Raw genomic sequence first — 17,061 nt, forward strand, 5'->3', positions numbered from 1 at the left:
ACTATTTAATTATTCAGTGTAAAGAAATTGAAGGTTATGAACATTGTACAAAATTCTAGAGCCATCATCCTTTGATTATTGATTCTTCGAAATTATTACAACCAGAATTTTCAAGTCAAACAATCTACTGGAAAATTTAGCTGTATGAATGAAAATGCAACTCAAATGGTTACTCTGAAATTGTTAGTAATCCCATACAAGTTGATGGACTTCAATCATGGTCTATAGAATAATTGTTGGATTTAGATGGATATCATAACAGAAGAACGATTAAAAGATTAAACTCAATTTGTCTATAGAATAATCGAACACGTTGATGAATCTATGAAATATAGTAGTGTACCAATTACATCAAAGATGTTTAACTGTAGAAATTTAATGTAACTAGCAAGGAAGAAGACAAAAGAAATAACTGTGTACTACGATTACAGCACTCCAACTATGATTAAACTAGCAAATTGTGAATGTAGTTCCAGGTCCAACATAGTACTGTGACTTGTGCACCATCGCCATTCTCCCCTTTACTGCCACTACTGCTCCTCAACCTTAAACAGTGCCAACCAGAGATCTCCATTGTGCTTAAAAGACCATAGCTGCACTATGTCGTTTTGTTTGAACTTCCCTAATGATCCCTGATGATTCCTTTCCAAGACTTTCTTCCAACTAGATGTCAACACATAGGTACTGCTACTTTTCAAATTCCATTGCCTTAGCCACATCTCAGACTCAGAACCACAAGGTTCCATGAGTGTAACTGGTATTTTCTCTTTGGGCTCCTTTAACTTTCTCTTCTCATCATTTGTAAGAAAACTGAAATCTCTTATCTGTTTAAAAGGGATTGAGAAACGATCATGGTGAGTATTCAAATCAGTGGCAAACATCTGTTTAATTATCACCAACTTCACATCAATGCCTCCTTTTGCTTGAATTTTATGCCACCATTCCTCAGGCATGTCAGTATGTGTCCTCAAACCAAAATTTGCAAAATTGATTCTGTCAGGCCTTAGTCTCTTCAGCAATTTCTTTTTCTTCTGTTCATCTTCATTACTGTTACCACTTTGAAAGCATCGCTTGCCACTAACCCTTTTCTTGTTCTCGTTCTCGGTCTTGCTCCCAGAAGACTTCACATGAAGAAATAAAGATGAATGAGAATGAGGTTTCTTGTCTACGCGTTGTCCATGGCCCCTGCTTTTCTTGGGCACATATGCAGCAAGTCGGTCATCATGCTTGATCATGGCTTCAGCCCTTACTTGTTGCACAAAAGCAGTCAGAATACTTTCTTCCACTAACTTGATCGCAGCCACCATTCTGTCGAAACACCCACCATCATCTGCATCAAGAACTCTGCCCATCTTTGTTTCTCCCTTCTCTAGCAAAAAATATTTCTACACATTTCAACAAGCACAAACCTATATATAGTTAATGACTTCAATTAATCCTTCAAGATTTGTGATCTGCTGATATATTTCATTAGTTTTCTTTCCATTAATTAGTTATTTGCGATATCTTTTATCTGTAGATATCTTTCATTAGTTTTTTTTTTTTGGCATTAATTAATTATTTGTGATATCTTTCATCTGTTGATATCTTTCCTTATTTCATTTATAGTAATATTGTTCTGCTTCCGAATCTTGAAAGCACGCTTGTGCCTAGCTCCATTGCCATTGGCCTGACATTAATTTGTTATTATCTCTAATTTATTAATAGTTATTATTTTAGCTGACAAAGTTAATTTTTAACATATAATTTATTAGTAGTTACTTTAGTTCTTAATATTTAAAATTATGGAATTTTTATATAATTTATTAATGATAATTTAAATTTGATCATGATCATGAGTTTATTCTCAAAATTTAATTTTTTTTAATTTCTAAATTATTGTATTATAAAAATTTTGATATCTTCTGTATATATTTTTAATGTATTAAAAATCTTATATAATTTTTATTCTAAGAGTCGTAATTAATTTTGGAAAAACAATAGAAGTAAAGTATGGATAAAGTTATAGGCCTTAATGAGTTTTTAATAATTCATTCTAAAGAATTTAAATTTTAAAAAATAATTAAAAGAAAATATTTTATTACATATCTTTGATCACTTTATTTCTTGTGAATAATATATATGATTCATTTGAAGTTCACCTTCCATTTATATTTTAGGTATTTACAGTGCTTTCAAGAGGTGAAAAAAAAAAAAGAAAGAAAGAAAGAAATAGGCGCATTTACTTTTACATTTACATTCCCATTAAATGAGAAAAAAAAAAACAAAAAAACAAAATTTTTGCCAATCACAAAACACACACCCACTGTGAAGTTGATTGAATTTTGGGCTATCCATGCGTATGATATGCTTTCTTTTCCCCAGAGGATACTTGCTTTAAAGCTTCACAAGTAATGTATTTAAAATTTTGCTATAACTAAACAAGTTAATTTGAGTGATAATTGAGCTTTTATTTTGATACGGTAAAAAGTTATGTACAGATTAATTTTGGTGTAATAAGATTATTTTTTATTTTTAGTGATTTTAAGGGTTCACTACTTTCACCAGATGCATTTAAAATAAAGAATAAGATCAAGAATATTTGAGTGAGAATCAAAGTGACAATTCTTGAAATTTGAAAGCTATTTGCAATCGCATTACAAGCAGTACATCCACACAGATCAAGAATAAGGCCAAGATCACCGTTAGCTCCAACGCATTTTACCAGTAATCATCACAGGAGCATTTCCCATCCTTGAAATGATGGAATCGATTGGAATCCCTCACCACGATTTCTCTTCCTTTGACTATTGAAAAGTATTTGAATGCTGTGTGACAATCTCCACAAACTCGGAGATTCTTAAAAACCCTTACTGGTTTAGATTTTGATGTGCTGATGAAACCAAATGCAACAGCAATTTTCTCACTGTGTTGAAACAAATATTGCTCCTTTTTTTCCTCAACGTCATGAAGAACAAAATCTGTGTTTGGAACATAGCCCAATTCCTTTATTTTTAGAGCCAATTGATCTAGCTCATCATAAATCTCTAAAACTTGTGGGTGTGAAGTATCAGCCGCATAGAACTTATGCACTTTATTTTCCACCTCGATCCAGCTACAACCTGCTTCTTTAGTCAAATTTTTCTCTTTCATGTTTTTTCTAGTTTCCGCCACTTCATCCCATTGACCAGTATAAGCATACAAATTTGATAGAAGGATGTATGCTGCTGTGTCATTTGGGTCTTGCTCAAGAATCATCTTAGCAGCATGTTTCCCAAGATTTATGTTACCATGTACTCGACAAGCTCCAAGAAAAGTACGAAGTACAAAAGCATCAGCATTGAAAGGCATCGAGTTAATGAATTCCATTGCTTCCTCAAGACATCCTGATCGGCCTAGTAAATCAACCATACAAGCATAATGTTCCATCCTTGGGACAATACCATGTTCCATACTCATTGACTTGAAGTGTTTCCATCCCTCAGAAATGAGACCCACATGACTACAAGCTGATAAAACAGCAATATATGTGATCTCATTTGGCCTCACACCTGCCTCCAGCATTTTGTGGAAGGTCTCCAAAGCCCTTACAGCAAATCCATGTTTTGCATAACCAGTGACCATTGAAGTCCAAGATATAACATTACGATCTCCCATACCATTAAAAACTTGAAAAGCAGCTTCTATATCTCCACATCTAGAGTACATAGAGATCAAAGCATTAGAAATGTGAAGGCATGAGTTGAAACCTGATTTCAGTATCCGAGCATGGATTTGTTCACCCTTACCAATTGCAACAATGCTAGATGCTCCGCTCAAAAGGCTAGCAAATGTAAAAGTATCAACCTGAGAGTCCCTGTATCCTCAATATCAATAAAAAGTTCAAATGATTCTTCAGAATTCAAACCCTTTGCATAAGCATTGACAATTGTATTGTAAGAAATCAAATTCTTCTCATATAGAGCATTAAAAGTTTTCCTAGCATTTTCCATATTACAACATCGAGCATGCTAATAAGAGAATTCGCCACACAATTAACTGATGCAAGTCCCAATTTCACTGCATAGGCAAAAACTTGTTCACCCATATGCAGATCAGAAAGATTTGCACATGCCTTGAGAATGCTAGAAAATGTGAAATGTTTTGGTTTGACTTGTCCTTTAATCATTTGAAGAATAATTCAACAGCTCCCATATCGTACCCTCCACTCTGCACATATCCTGTAACAATTGCAGTCCAAGACATAACATTATGATCTGACATCCGATCAAACACCTTCCTAGAATCACCCATAAATCCATCCGTTGCACACTTTGCATACATATCCACCAAACTACACCCAACACAAACATCCAAAAACAATCCTGATTTTATGGCTCAAGAATGCAATTGCTGCCCAAATGATAACAATCTCAATTCTGCACAAGCTGAAAAAACCCCGCTTAGTGTATATTTATCTGGTATATACTCACTCGAAACCATATTGATAAAAAAATCAATAGCATCTCGTGAATAGCCAAATTGCTGAAGCCTAGTTATCAGCAAAGTCCAAGTAATAACATTTTTCTCTGTCATTTTATCGAACACCTTATATGCAGCATTGAAATCACCACTCCCCATCACAAATACGTCAATCAAAGCACACCCCACGCAAACATGAGAGTCAAAATATCCACTTTTTATTACAGACCCGAAAATTATTTGACCGATAGAAACGTTGTCCTTATTTGAACAAGCACGGATAACTGCAGTATAGCAGTACTCATTAGGATAAAACCCGCAATTAAGCATATCAATATATGTATTTACAGCCTCAAAATCCATTCTATTATTAGCATAACAAGAGATCAAAGCACTCCATGAAACCAAATCTCTTATCCCCCATACACTCAAATATACTATTGGCTTTGTCCCACTCACCACATTTCGAGTAGAGGCCAATCAGAGAATTGAGAATGACCGAGTCGATCTTCAGTCCAGACTGAGTCAAGTAATCATGGAAGAGTTTACCCTGTTGGAAATTATTTGCACGGATGCAGGATTTGAGGAGAAGGGAGTAGGTGATGAGGTCTGGATGAGTCCCTTCTTGAGACATGATATCAAGGGTTGAGATTGCTTTGCGGAGATGGCCGGCATCGAGGTGGCGGATGACGCGGTCCTTGAGGGAGTGGAAGCGGCTGTTATGGTGATTAAAGAACGACGAAGATGGATGAAGGGCGCGAAGGTTGGTTGTGGGGTTTCACAGGAGCCACTGATAGAGGGAGTTTGGCGAGGCTTATCATGCTTGTCCCGTAACGGCTCGCTTCATTATTTCCGAGTTTATTTGTAAAATAAAGTAATGGCTATATTCATAAAAATTTAAATTTAGAATTAAAACAAACTAAACTTTTTTTTTCTATTTTAGATATTAAGAAATGAAAAAAGAATTTAAATTTATTTATTAAAGTTCTACGAATATAAAATATTATTCTATTTTAATCATTATAATATAAAATAAATAATTATTAATTAATTATTATTTATAGAAAATACCTATTTTCATAGCCTAATAATTATTAGAGCAATAACTAATTTAATAAATAATTAATAAAGAAACTGAAACACCCTCAAATAATTTTTTTTTTATAAATAAATATATAACTATTTACTATTAATAAAATCATTATCCCACTAATGAAGAATCATGTCAGATTTCATGAAAATACCACATCAGCTATCACATTAAATGCTATCTACAGTGGTATATGATTAATAAAAATTAAAAAATTTAGAATTTAATTAGTATTTTTTTAGTATGAGTTATAATTACAAAAAATTTATAAGTATATGATTTTTTTGATAATTTTTTCGATCTATTTTAATTTATATAAAATTTCAAATTACTTTTTAAAATTGAGAGTTAATGAATAATTTGATTTGGATTAATTTGCTTGATACAAAAATGATTTAATATTAAAATATGATTGTAACACCCCTAAGTTCGGTAGTGCGTTATAACATTAGGTGACCAGTCTTTGTCGGACAATTTAGGATGCCTAGAACTACACTTCAATATGAGTGAGGAGATATAAAATAATGAAATACAAGAAAAGAAAATACAAGAAAAACAAAGGAAAAATAATAGCAAAGAAGAGTAACCAAGTTAAGCGAGCCGGGAACCCTAGCGATGGGTGGCCATAGGAAATCACGGCGTGGACCGTTGACTAGCTCCGGATCATGGGAACCACGGAAAACATTTTTAGGACTTAAATAGACCCTTATTGAAGAATAAATATCATTAGAAAGATCAAAGAAAAATTAAATAATTAGTACAAAGAAAAGTGAGAAATCGAAAAACAGACAAAAACCGGTGTTACCGACAAAATCGGGAATGCAACCCGAACAGGGGCATTATGGTCATTTGACATCCCGAATTGTCTTTTGATCTAAATGTCCATTAAAAATAAATAATATTACACTTAGAAAATGAAATGAAAAATTAATTTGGTGGTACCTAAAGTAAATAGCTAAAATCATGGGTTAATGTGGGATAAATAAACAATTAACATATTATATGATTTAATCTTAGTTAGTGGACCACTAGGGATTTAACTAAACATAAAAATACTGATGTAAGTCCACTATACCCATCAGAATGTTCATCTTCTACATTGTACCAAAGTTGCCGAATTGAAGGATGAGAGAAACCTCCATGGGCGTTTTGCATGAGCTCTCCTAACTCCCTCATTTCAACTCCAATCACTTAGGTTCCTTCATGAAAGTTTGTCTACACATCATAAGGAAGAGCTTGATACCAAATTTGAGAAGTTTAATCAAGGTTTGGCAAGTTCCAACCATAAGGTAAGTTTACATTTTTGAACTTTGCTTTGTTAAACCTTGTGTACATGTTATGGGTGTTGGATTTGTGAAGAAAATTTGCAAGTTTGAAGAGTTATTGAAATGTCCATTTTGGACAGCCATGGAGTCATGTATTTAATGATTTATTATACATATATTTGATGAGAAATGATGTTGATCATGGTGATTTAATAACCTAGTGAATTACTTCATATGTATATGGTGATTTTTGCACTTGGATGGGAATTGATGAATTGTAGGACACTTTGGCGTTGAGGAACATTTTCTGCAGCCTTGGAACTCTTGGATAAGTGTATGTGTTCATGAAGATATAGGCAGAATTGTAGCATTAAGGATTGATGGATATGTATATGAAATTGTTGTGTAAAGTGTATGTAAAAACTAGTAATGTTTATGTGTATGTGTAATTGTATTTGGACTTTGGAAATTAGAATTATATTTGGTGTGTTGAGGATAATTGTAATCTGCCCAAAGTGATGTTAATGTAAAGTGGAATATGTTTTTGGTAATGTACCAAAACAGATTTGGTAGGGAAGTAAACATATTGCAATGTAAGTGTGTGATTGATGTGTGTTTAAGTAAGGTAACTAAGGGCAGTGTACATTTTAGCCAATAACTTTAAATGTGTAACCTCAATTGGTATGAGACCAATTGGAGGTGGAACTAGGCACAAAATGTGCCAACTTTCATTGAGAAAGCATACCAAAATTCTGCTTGCAAGGTGACCTAAGAAAATGACCAATTCGGATTAGGTACAATTAGGACCTGAAAAATGACCAATTGGGCAGCAGTGAGTGTTTAGGCCATAACTCACTCAAAACAAGTCCAATTGACCTGAAATTTTAACCATGAATAGTTAAGACCCATACCTACAAGTCTTATGAAGACACCAAAGCCCAGAAATGACCATAAGCAAGTCAAACAACTTGCACAAGTTCGGGTCCAAAAACTGGCCGAACTAAAGTTGACCAAATTGACCTAAAATTGACCTAATTTGATGCCATTTGACCAGCAATAGTGTAATGACCATAACTTGGTCTACTTAACTCGGATTGACCTAAAATTTTGCCCCGCGTGCAATAAGACATAGATCTACAAGTTTGTAGTTTTGACCGAAACCCGAAAACCGAGGGAAATAGGTCGTCCGGCTAGTTTAAACTAGTATCCCGAAATCCAGCAATTTGCAATGAAATGCAAGAAAACGCAATATATATAGAATTGAGTTTGGTAACACGTACCAATCCTAAAACATTATCGAATGTGACATATTAAGGACACCAAAACCTAATTTACCTAAAACACATCGAGGGTCGGTATATTAGGTGATTAAGCAAATAAATGTATTCAGTGAATTGTTTATCGAACATTATCGTTAGAGGCAAATTAATTTAGCACTGAAACACTTCAAATTGTGTTTCTCAGTTAACAAGGACTCAGCAAAAGGGAAAGAAATACTGAGTCAAGACCAGGAGACAAATATCAGAGGTTTGTGCACAACAACTATTTCTTTTGAATTATTTTCAATTGAAATAAATATTGACTATTTGTATATTATTGTTTTAAATTGTGGAAATGTATTTGAATGAATATTTATTGCTTGAAAAGCATTGTAAATGATTTGAAACTGTGAGAAATTGCTTGAATGACATTGATGGATACTTATTGATTTAAAAGTATTGGAAATGGTTTGAAACCACAGCTATCATGTATATTGATTGTATTCCTCATTAGCTTGTCTAGTGGGACGAATTGAATTCCCTCTCTGGCTGAAGTGTTGAGGTATGTGCCTGTTGAGGACGAATTGAATGAGTACTCATATTTTTGCTAGCTAGCTATGTTATTCCTCATTAGTCATCGACTTTTGGGACGAATTGAATACCTCATTAGCCATTGGCTTTTGGGACGAATTGAACTATGAATCTTGATTAAGCTGTGTGTGATTTATTGATGTGTATTGTGAGATTGTGAAATGGATTTAAACTCTCATTGACATATACTGTCTTTTGAATTCAAACATGATCTAACTTATGGAAATCTATTGTGATATTGAGAAATGGAGTTTAAATTCTTGTTGACATTTATTGTCTTGAATTTAACTATGATTTTAAGTATCCACTATTTACATGACTTATGAATTGTGATTTAAATTGTATTTGGTTAATGTTGTGCACCACTGAGACATTGTCTCAAATGATAGCTTTATTCTTTATCGCAGTAGAGAGCAGAGACAGGCGTGAGACTAGGCTGCATATACCTCTAGCAAGAGATTTTCGGGTATAACGAGTATACCACTTTTTGCATTTTGTACTGTAATGTATGACCACTGTATGTACATATTGTTTTTTTTGGTCTTGAGCAGTTGTAAATTAAAATTGTACATTGGAGTTGTAAAGTAAATTATGAGATATTTTGACTTGTAAAAATTGTATTATATTTCCTTATCTCAGACTTTGAAAAATTTCTATGGAATTGAGTTGATAAATTGTTGTGTTGAGAAATGTATTGGAATTGAGATTTGGAAAATTATTGAAGTGTCTTTTACAGGTTTTCTGAAGAGCTGTTTTGTCCAAAATACAGATGGCACTTTGCCAAAATTTTTACAGAAATTCCAAATAAATCAAATGAGTTAATTATTTCACTTCAGTTCACCAAAGTTTTTAATACCTGTAAATAGTGCTCACCACTGTAAAATAAGTAAAAAAAGTTTTTAAAATCCCTTGTAGTGTATTTAATGGGTTATCAGTAGACGGAGTTGGTAATTCATTAGGTATACTACGGGATCATGTTATGCCTTACAGAGGGGTATGGTGTGACAATGATAAAATAATAGTAAAAGAAATAAAAATAAAAATGGAAATACCTAAAATGATGTGAAAAGAAGCAATAATAAAAAAATTTATAACCTTTAAATATTGATACAAAATTAATTCCGAACATAATTGAATGAAAAAAAAAATTCATATATCCAATTTTAACTAGTTTTACAAACTTAGTTATTATTGTTGTTGTTTATATTTTAATTAATTATATATAACTTTTATAGTAAATATAAAGGAAAATTTTATTTTTTAGTTTTTAGATTATAATAGAAACAGTAACGTGTAAAGTATGTGTGAAAATTATTTATATAAAATATATTAATAATTAATAATTTTTAATAATTTTAGATGAAATTGCAAAAAAAACATGTATTTTTAATTTTTTACAATTATATCATATACTAATTAAATTACCAATTAAACTTTGTACATTCAATCTTTACCAGTTATATCCTATTATTGGCATGACGTGGCAACTGATGTGTTATCTCCATTAGTGAGATAACAACTTGTTAAGGGTAGAGTAGAATTGGTAAGGGTTAAAAAGTTTATGATTAATTGACAATTTTTATAGTATAAGGTAGAATTGTAAAAATTTGAAAAGTATTTTTTTTTTTTTTTTGCAGTTATCCTAAGAAAAATTATTTTATATTTTAATAAGATATTTAACAATGCATAGTTGATAGTGGTAATTTAAATATAAAAGGTTTAATTCATTTTGAAAATTATTAATTTATTAAAAATAAATGTGCTAAATTCCTTTTTTATAGGTTACAAATTTTTTTAATTTAATTAAAATATTTTAAAAATTTTGCTTTTTTTTAGTGGACTAAAAAGTATGGGAAAATATAAGATAACTATAACAATAAGTTTAAATGAGATTATGTTTTTTTACATTATTTATAAGTATTTAAAGGGTATTTTAATTGAATTGCGGAAATAAACCCTCCTTTAAACATCAACCATTAAACTCTCTCTGGAAACAATATAAGACACGTTTTTAATTAAAAAATAATATAAGCAAAACTAAAACAAAAAGCATACTCTTATAAGGAGTTCCATGATAAACCCTCTTTTTCCACACATCCAAAAATTTTTATGGAATGCAAACTAGCTGCTAAAATTATAATTTTTTAATTTAATTAATTTCAATAAAATTTAAATTAAAAAGCTCACTACTTTAAAAAATATCTAATAATTCCTTATATTGTTGATAAGTCAAATGTCATCAATTATTTCTCATGAATTTATTCTAAAATTTATTTTTTGCGTTGAATATATTTCTTAAAAAAAAAAAAAAACCTTTCCTTTCTCACTATTTTTCCTTTTCCTTTACCTAGGGTTATGCCTCGTTACTGTGACTTGTTGGTCTCTAGGGCAGGGGAAGGCCTCCTTCCATTTGACCCAGCGTGAGTTCCCCCTTGCGTTATAAATATTGATTTTTGCTTAAGTTGCAACTGGGTCGATTATGTTGAAGGATTCATTTTAAGTTGCCTTGTGTTCCTATGTTTTCTATTATGGTTGTGTTGCATGTTCTGGAGTCAAGCGTCAATGCATTTTCTCCTGGTTCAAAATGGTGAGAGGAAGTTCATTGGAAAGTATGGTATCTCAACGGCTTCGAGGTAGGGCCATAAGACGTGAGGGGGTTGCCAATGAGTTTTGTTACCCCTTCCTTTGCTAGATCTGTGATGCTCCAAAGATTCTTGTGCTTCTCTTGGCCTGGGTTTAAATCAATATCTGGATTCCATGAAGTTTCGATAGGTGACAGTGGTAACGAAGTTCTCCTTTACTCTTTAATTTGCCTTTAAGCCTTGCCTCGTTAGCATTGCTTAGCTTTGCACGTTCTCTCCAGCAACCGATGGGACAGTTTAGTTATAACGGTGCTCTAATTATTATCCTTTAATGAGTTTGGGTTACGGGTCGATTACCGACATAAATTAAGTTTTCTATTTTGATTTAGGCTCAACAAAAAAAAAAATTATATATATATATATATATATATATATATATATATATATTCACATTTCATTTTATCCAAAGATTTGGCACTACTGCCTAAGCATAAATTCTATGGTAATTGATGAACCCTAAGAAAGGCACATGAGATATGGGCATTGTGCAGAGACCATTAGCTCAGAGTACCACATCTTTGGCATTTGTGGAAACTCAACTGGTCAAGAAAAGAGGCTTGATTGTGACATCTAGTGTTTGAGGATTATTCATGCTAAAAAGGGAAAAATCAAGAGAATATATAGTCCTCAATTTGTGGTTAAGATGATGAGAGTCGTATAAGTACTTGTCAAGTGGGAATTGTGGCAAAACAATTTGATTGCCATTAACCTGTAATTGTAGGTTCCACCTTTTATATCCTCAATCCCTTTTTTTAATTTATTTTTCCACGGAAAATTTGATGGTATACAAAAAATATATGGAAGCAAATTAATTAATTATTCATTCATTATTGGATTTTAATCTAATAGAATTGATAAAATTTGATTATTTTGATAGACATAATTTCTATTTTTCATTTAATTTATTACTTATTTACAAAAAAAATTTTGATTTATTTTGTTATCAATTTGTTGACTTTGAAAATTGTAACCAAAATTTTATTATAATACAGATTGAGTATTATTAGTTAAGTGTTGTTTTAGTATAATAATATTACTTAGAAGCAAACATCGATTAAGTTAGCAACATCTTCTCTCAATTATTAAAAAGAAAAGAAAAAAAATTATTATTTAGTCTCTGTATTTTGATAAAACTAACTATTTGATTTCTGTATTTTAAAAAATATACTATTTAGTTTCTGTAAAAATTTTCATTAAACTATTTAGTCCCTCCATCTAATTTTCCGTTGCTTATACTATTTATATTGTTATTTAATCTCTATTTTTTAAAGAAACTGATTAGTTGATCCATATATTTTGAAAAATATGACTATTTAATTCTTCTATATTAGTGAAACTAATTAGTTAGTTTATATATTTTGAAAAATATATTCTTAGATGAAAAAAAAATTGCTATGTGAAGACTAAATCTTAATTTACATTTTTTTTAAATTCTAATTCTTTGGACATCTTTTTTTTTATTTTCTCTACTTAGAAATAATTTTCCTTAATTATTTAAAAATTAAAAAAAAAACTAATTAACTTTTTTGTGTAAACAACTTACACCATTTTTATTAACAGATGAAAATAAAAAGAGAATAAAGGAGAGAGAAGTGTGGGTGTAAAGGAAAAAAAACATGAAAAGAGAAATAAGAAAAGATAAGAAAGAAATAAAGACAAGAGAATTATGATAGTTTAGGTATAAAAAAAAAATTAAGGAATTAAATAGTTAACAGAGTCAAATTATAGGGACTAACTAATATATTTTTCTAAAACATAAGGACTAATTAATTAGTTTATTTAAAATAGAAAAATTAAATATTAGGTTGATCAATATTAACTAACAGAAAATTTGACGCAGAAACTAAATAATTTAACGAAAGTTTTTACAGGGACTAAATAATATATTTTTTAAAATACAAAGACTGAATAATTAGTTTTATCAAAATATAGGGACTAAATAGTAATTTTCTCAAAAGAAAAAGAGTCCCTTATTGATTTTCATTTTCCTAGATTGATACAGTTGTCAAATTGAGCATTGATTTTGAAAACTTTAAATGTGGGTGTGGCTATCGTTAAATTTGAGAATCAATTCCATTTAAAAGAGAAAATTCATCATAGCTCCATCATTCTTCTTATTAGTCAACTTGGGAGAAGATTCTGGGTCATGGGAGGAGATTAACTTGCTAAGTTTTCTCTATGGGATTGTGTTAAATCAAGGATGTAAATCGATAACTTTAGGTTTCAAATTTAAGGAGTTATGACTATCATATTTGAAGAGCCTTTTTTTTTTTTCAGATAACATATATATCAATTTGATATATTTAAAATAAATAATTTTTAAATATTTTTAATAAAATTAAATTTTAATTAATAAAAAGAAGAGTCTCGCTTTTACAAATTAAAGTAATTATACTTGGATAATTCAACCCTTTTCTTTAAACAAGGGAACTAAAAGAGCTCAACATTCTCTCCCTCTCAAAAAACATTCTCCTAATATTTTTTTCTCTTACACATTTCTTTTCTTTTTCAAATCTTTATTGTAACATCCCCACTGTACATGTTCTGTATGTTCTGTTGCTCCGGTGACCTAATATCAGTCCGGGTAAGTCAGGATGTCTGGAACTACACTTCGGTGATAGTGAACAGACATATAATGATAAAATAAATAAAAAGAAAATACAAAAAAAATCAAAGAAAAATAAAAGAGTGGAAATGAAACTAAGTTAAACGAGCTGGCAACGCAGCGATTGGTGACCGCACCGGGAAGGCCGTTGTCGACCCCAAGACCGCGGAGAACCCTCGAAATTAAATTTCGAGACATAATCAAAGGTTTATTGAAATGTAATTGATACTAGAAATATCAAAGAAAAAATAATAAATTAATATAAAGAAAAACGAAAAATCGAGAAACAGACAAAAATTGGTGTTACCGAAAAATCGAGGATACAACCCGAAAAGGGGCATTTTGATTATTTGACACCTAGAGTTGCCTTTTGATCTCAATGCCCATTAAAAATAAATGATATTACACTTTAGAAATGTCATGAAAAATTAAATTGTGATACATTATGTAAATAGTGAAAAAATAAGATAAATATACAAAGTAGGAAACCTTGAATAATTAAACATTAAAATGGAACTTAGTGCTCCACTAACTTGAATCTTGGGACACCAATATAAGCCTTGGGACAGCAAAAACCACTTCATCTTCAACCTTACACAAACCAGCCAAATTCCACCATGAAAGGAACTCCATGGCCGAAAGTGAGGAAGCTCATGCAACCTTGAATTAAGCCTCTTTTCCACTTGGTTCCTTCATTAAAGCTTGCACATTCAACTTGAGGAAGCCATTGGCAACAAAAAGGAAGAGATTTGGTGAAGTTTTAACAAGCTCCACAAGTGGTAACTGTCCAAATCCTCTCCCTTGCTTTAGTAAACCTTGTGTTTAGGTTGAGGTGAGTAATTTGGAGAAGAGAAAGGAAGGAAATATTGAGATATGAACTTGTCCATTTTTGGTAGCCATGAAGGTTTGTTGTATTTGAGTTTTTCTTATCTCTAATGGATAGGATTTAAGGTTGATTAATTCAAATGGAAGTTGTAGTAGGTTAATGTCTAAGGATGTGTATGTTAGTGCTTGAATTAAGGGTTTAAAAGTGGGACTTTGATGCTTTAGTAAACTGCCATGTTGGGCAGCCTTAAATATCATGAATTTGTGTGTGAGTTTATGAAATTTATTAATGAAATATGATGATGTTGAATTGTGGGCAGTTTGTATAATTGTCATGGAAGTGTATGTGTAATATAAGTGTTGATGTACATTGAATTTGGGTGGATGTAAATGTTGAATTTTAATGGTGTATTGTGTGCATTGAGCACTTAAGTATTCTGCCCAAAATGCTTGCTGAAATTGTGTACAATATATATAGAAGTGCCATGATTGAATATTGAAGTATTGGGAGGAGGAGGATTGTCAAAATTGGAAGTGTAATGTTCAAATGCAGGTTGTGTGTGTTGGCAGTACCTAAATTAGGTCATAAGTGCAAAACTGGGAACCCAATTGGTATGAGGCCAATGGGAGGGGGGGGGGGTGAAACTAGACACCAAATAGGCCAACTTTCATGTAGAAATGTTGCCAAAATTCTGCCTAAAAACTGACCTTAAAAATGACCAAATCCGGAATGGCAACCTTGCAAACCCAGATTTTTGACCATATGAACAGTAGTCATTGGGATGACCATAACTCACTCAAAACAGGTCCAATTGATCTAAAATTTTTACCATGGATAGCTTAGACATAGAGCTACAATTCTTATGAAGATACCAAAGCTCAAAAATGGCCAGAACAAAGTCAAATAGCTTGCACAAATTTGGGTACCAAAACTGCCAGAACTAAATGTGACCTAAAATTGACCAAATTTTGCACTAAAGGTGTAATCTGTCCAGCTTTAATAAATTGACCATATCTTGGTCTATACAACTCAGACTAAATTGAAATTTTTTCAAAGGTTCAATAAGACATAGAGCTACAATTTTACTTCTTTGACCAGAAGCTAAAAACCAAGAGAAATAGGACTTTAAGCTAGACCAATCTAGCACACTAAAATTGAGAATTTGACATTTACATACAATGATGCTTGAAGTAATTTGGCAATGAATGTCAACTTGTAAAAATGGTAAATTGCACTATATTGGCAGCATATTGAATTACAAATTGTGACATATTGATGCTAAAATTAACTTATCCATATTACCTAAAAAGGTCAACATTTTGACTTGTGAATTACATGATAACTAGCAAACTAAAAAAAAAAATGAGGAATTAACAATTAATTTGTAATGTGCCCTAGTTTGCCTAGTTGACTAGTTTGGATAGGTTAGCATGCCAATAGAATTCTGACAGCTATTCTGTAAATGGCTTTACGCCATACTGTGTTTTTACTGCATATTATGCCACACTATGACTTTAATAGCCTACGGCTATATGTATTGTGTTATTATACTTTGCTTATCGCTAGATTCACTATATGGCTTTTTAGCCACACTGTTTGTATACCGGGAGACACTTTTGTGATCGATGGTGTGACGACCCAAGGTACTAGGTACCCAGTGCCTGTATATCTGTTTATCCAGTCTGGTCAGTAAATAGGCTACACGGGCAGTTAATTGAAGCACTATTAAATTCAAATAGCTAAATCCAGTCTTTTGACATACAGCACCACCAAAATTAGTTAAAAAATGCAAGGTTAGCAAATAAAAGTAGAATCAACAACTATAAAGAATATCGATGTCATAAATTTATAAACAATTCATTTACTTTATTTTAATGTATATTTCTTTATATTTGGCACCACTAAGCAAAATTGCTTAGCGCGTTGCTTTTGTAACGGGTAGGTATTGGAGACACAGCTGGGGAGCCCAGCAGACCTACGACCGGGTGAGACATCAGATCTGCACAGGAGTCCAGAGTCATCTGCACTACACTGCATACATGGTAGGACTTAGGATCTTGTGTAATGAGCTATCAATTGTATTTTGACATTTTGTTATGTAATATGTATAGATATCATAAAACTTTAAGGTTTGTAATAATTTGTACATATTAAACTCTTATGGAGAGTGTTTAGATAAATATAAATTATGATGGATTGTATTTTGAAACTATAAAATTTTGAGACTGAAATAGAATTTGGAAGGTTGATATTATCATATTGAACTGTTTTTAATAGGTTTAGAAGGACAGTTTATTCGAAATGCAGACGGTACCTTGCCGGATTTTTATTACCATTTTTGAA

General features: G+C 31.6%; 1 protein-coding gene and 1 pseudogene across 1 annotated transcript; both read right to left on the reverse strand.

Annotated features, from left to right (window-relative positions):
• Window positions 1-346: 346 nt before the first annotated feature.
• LOC131173347 (putative B3 domain-containing protein At2g27410) lies at window positions 347-1,452 on the reverse strand. The gene has a single exon (XM_058135635.1). The coding sequence runs from the start codon at window positions 1,350-1,352 to the stop codon at window positions 531-533; it is 822 nt and encodes a 273-aa protein (XP_057991618.1). The 5' UTR covers window positions 1,353-1,452; the 3' UTR covers window positions 347-530.
• A 1,114-nt stretch (window positions 1,453-2,566) lies between these two features.
• Window positions 2,567-5,261, reverse strand: LOC131173248 (pentatricopeptide repeat-containing protein At3g49170, chloroplastic-like; annotated as a pseudogene).
• Between the last annotated feature and the right edge of the window lie 11,800 nt (window positions 5,262-17,061).

This window comes from Hevea brasiliensis, chromosome 14 (assembly GCF_030052815.1).
Source record: "Hevea brasiliensis isolate MT/VB/25A 57/8 chromosome 14, ASM3005281v1, whole genome shotgun sequence".
Taxonomy (NCBI): domain Eukaryota; kingdom Viridiplantae; phylum Streptophyta; class Magnoliopsida; order Malpighiales; family Euphorbiaceae; genus Hevea; species Hevea brasiliensis.

What these genes read in the sequence shown, in the direction of transcription:
- LOC131173347 (XM_058135635.1), bottom strand. Translation starts at nt 1,352, where the DNA reads ATGGGCAGAGTTCTTGATGCAGATGATGGTGGGTGTTTCGACAGAATG.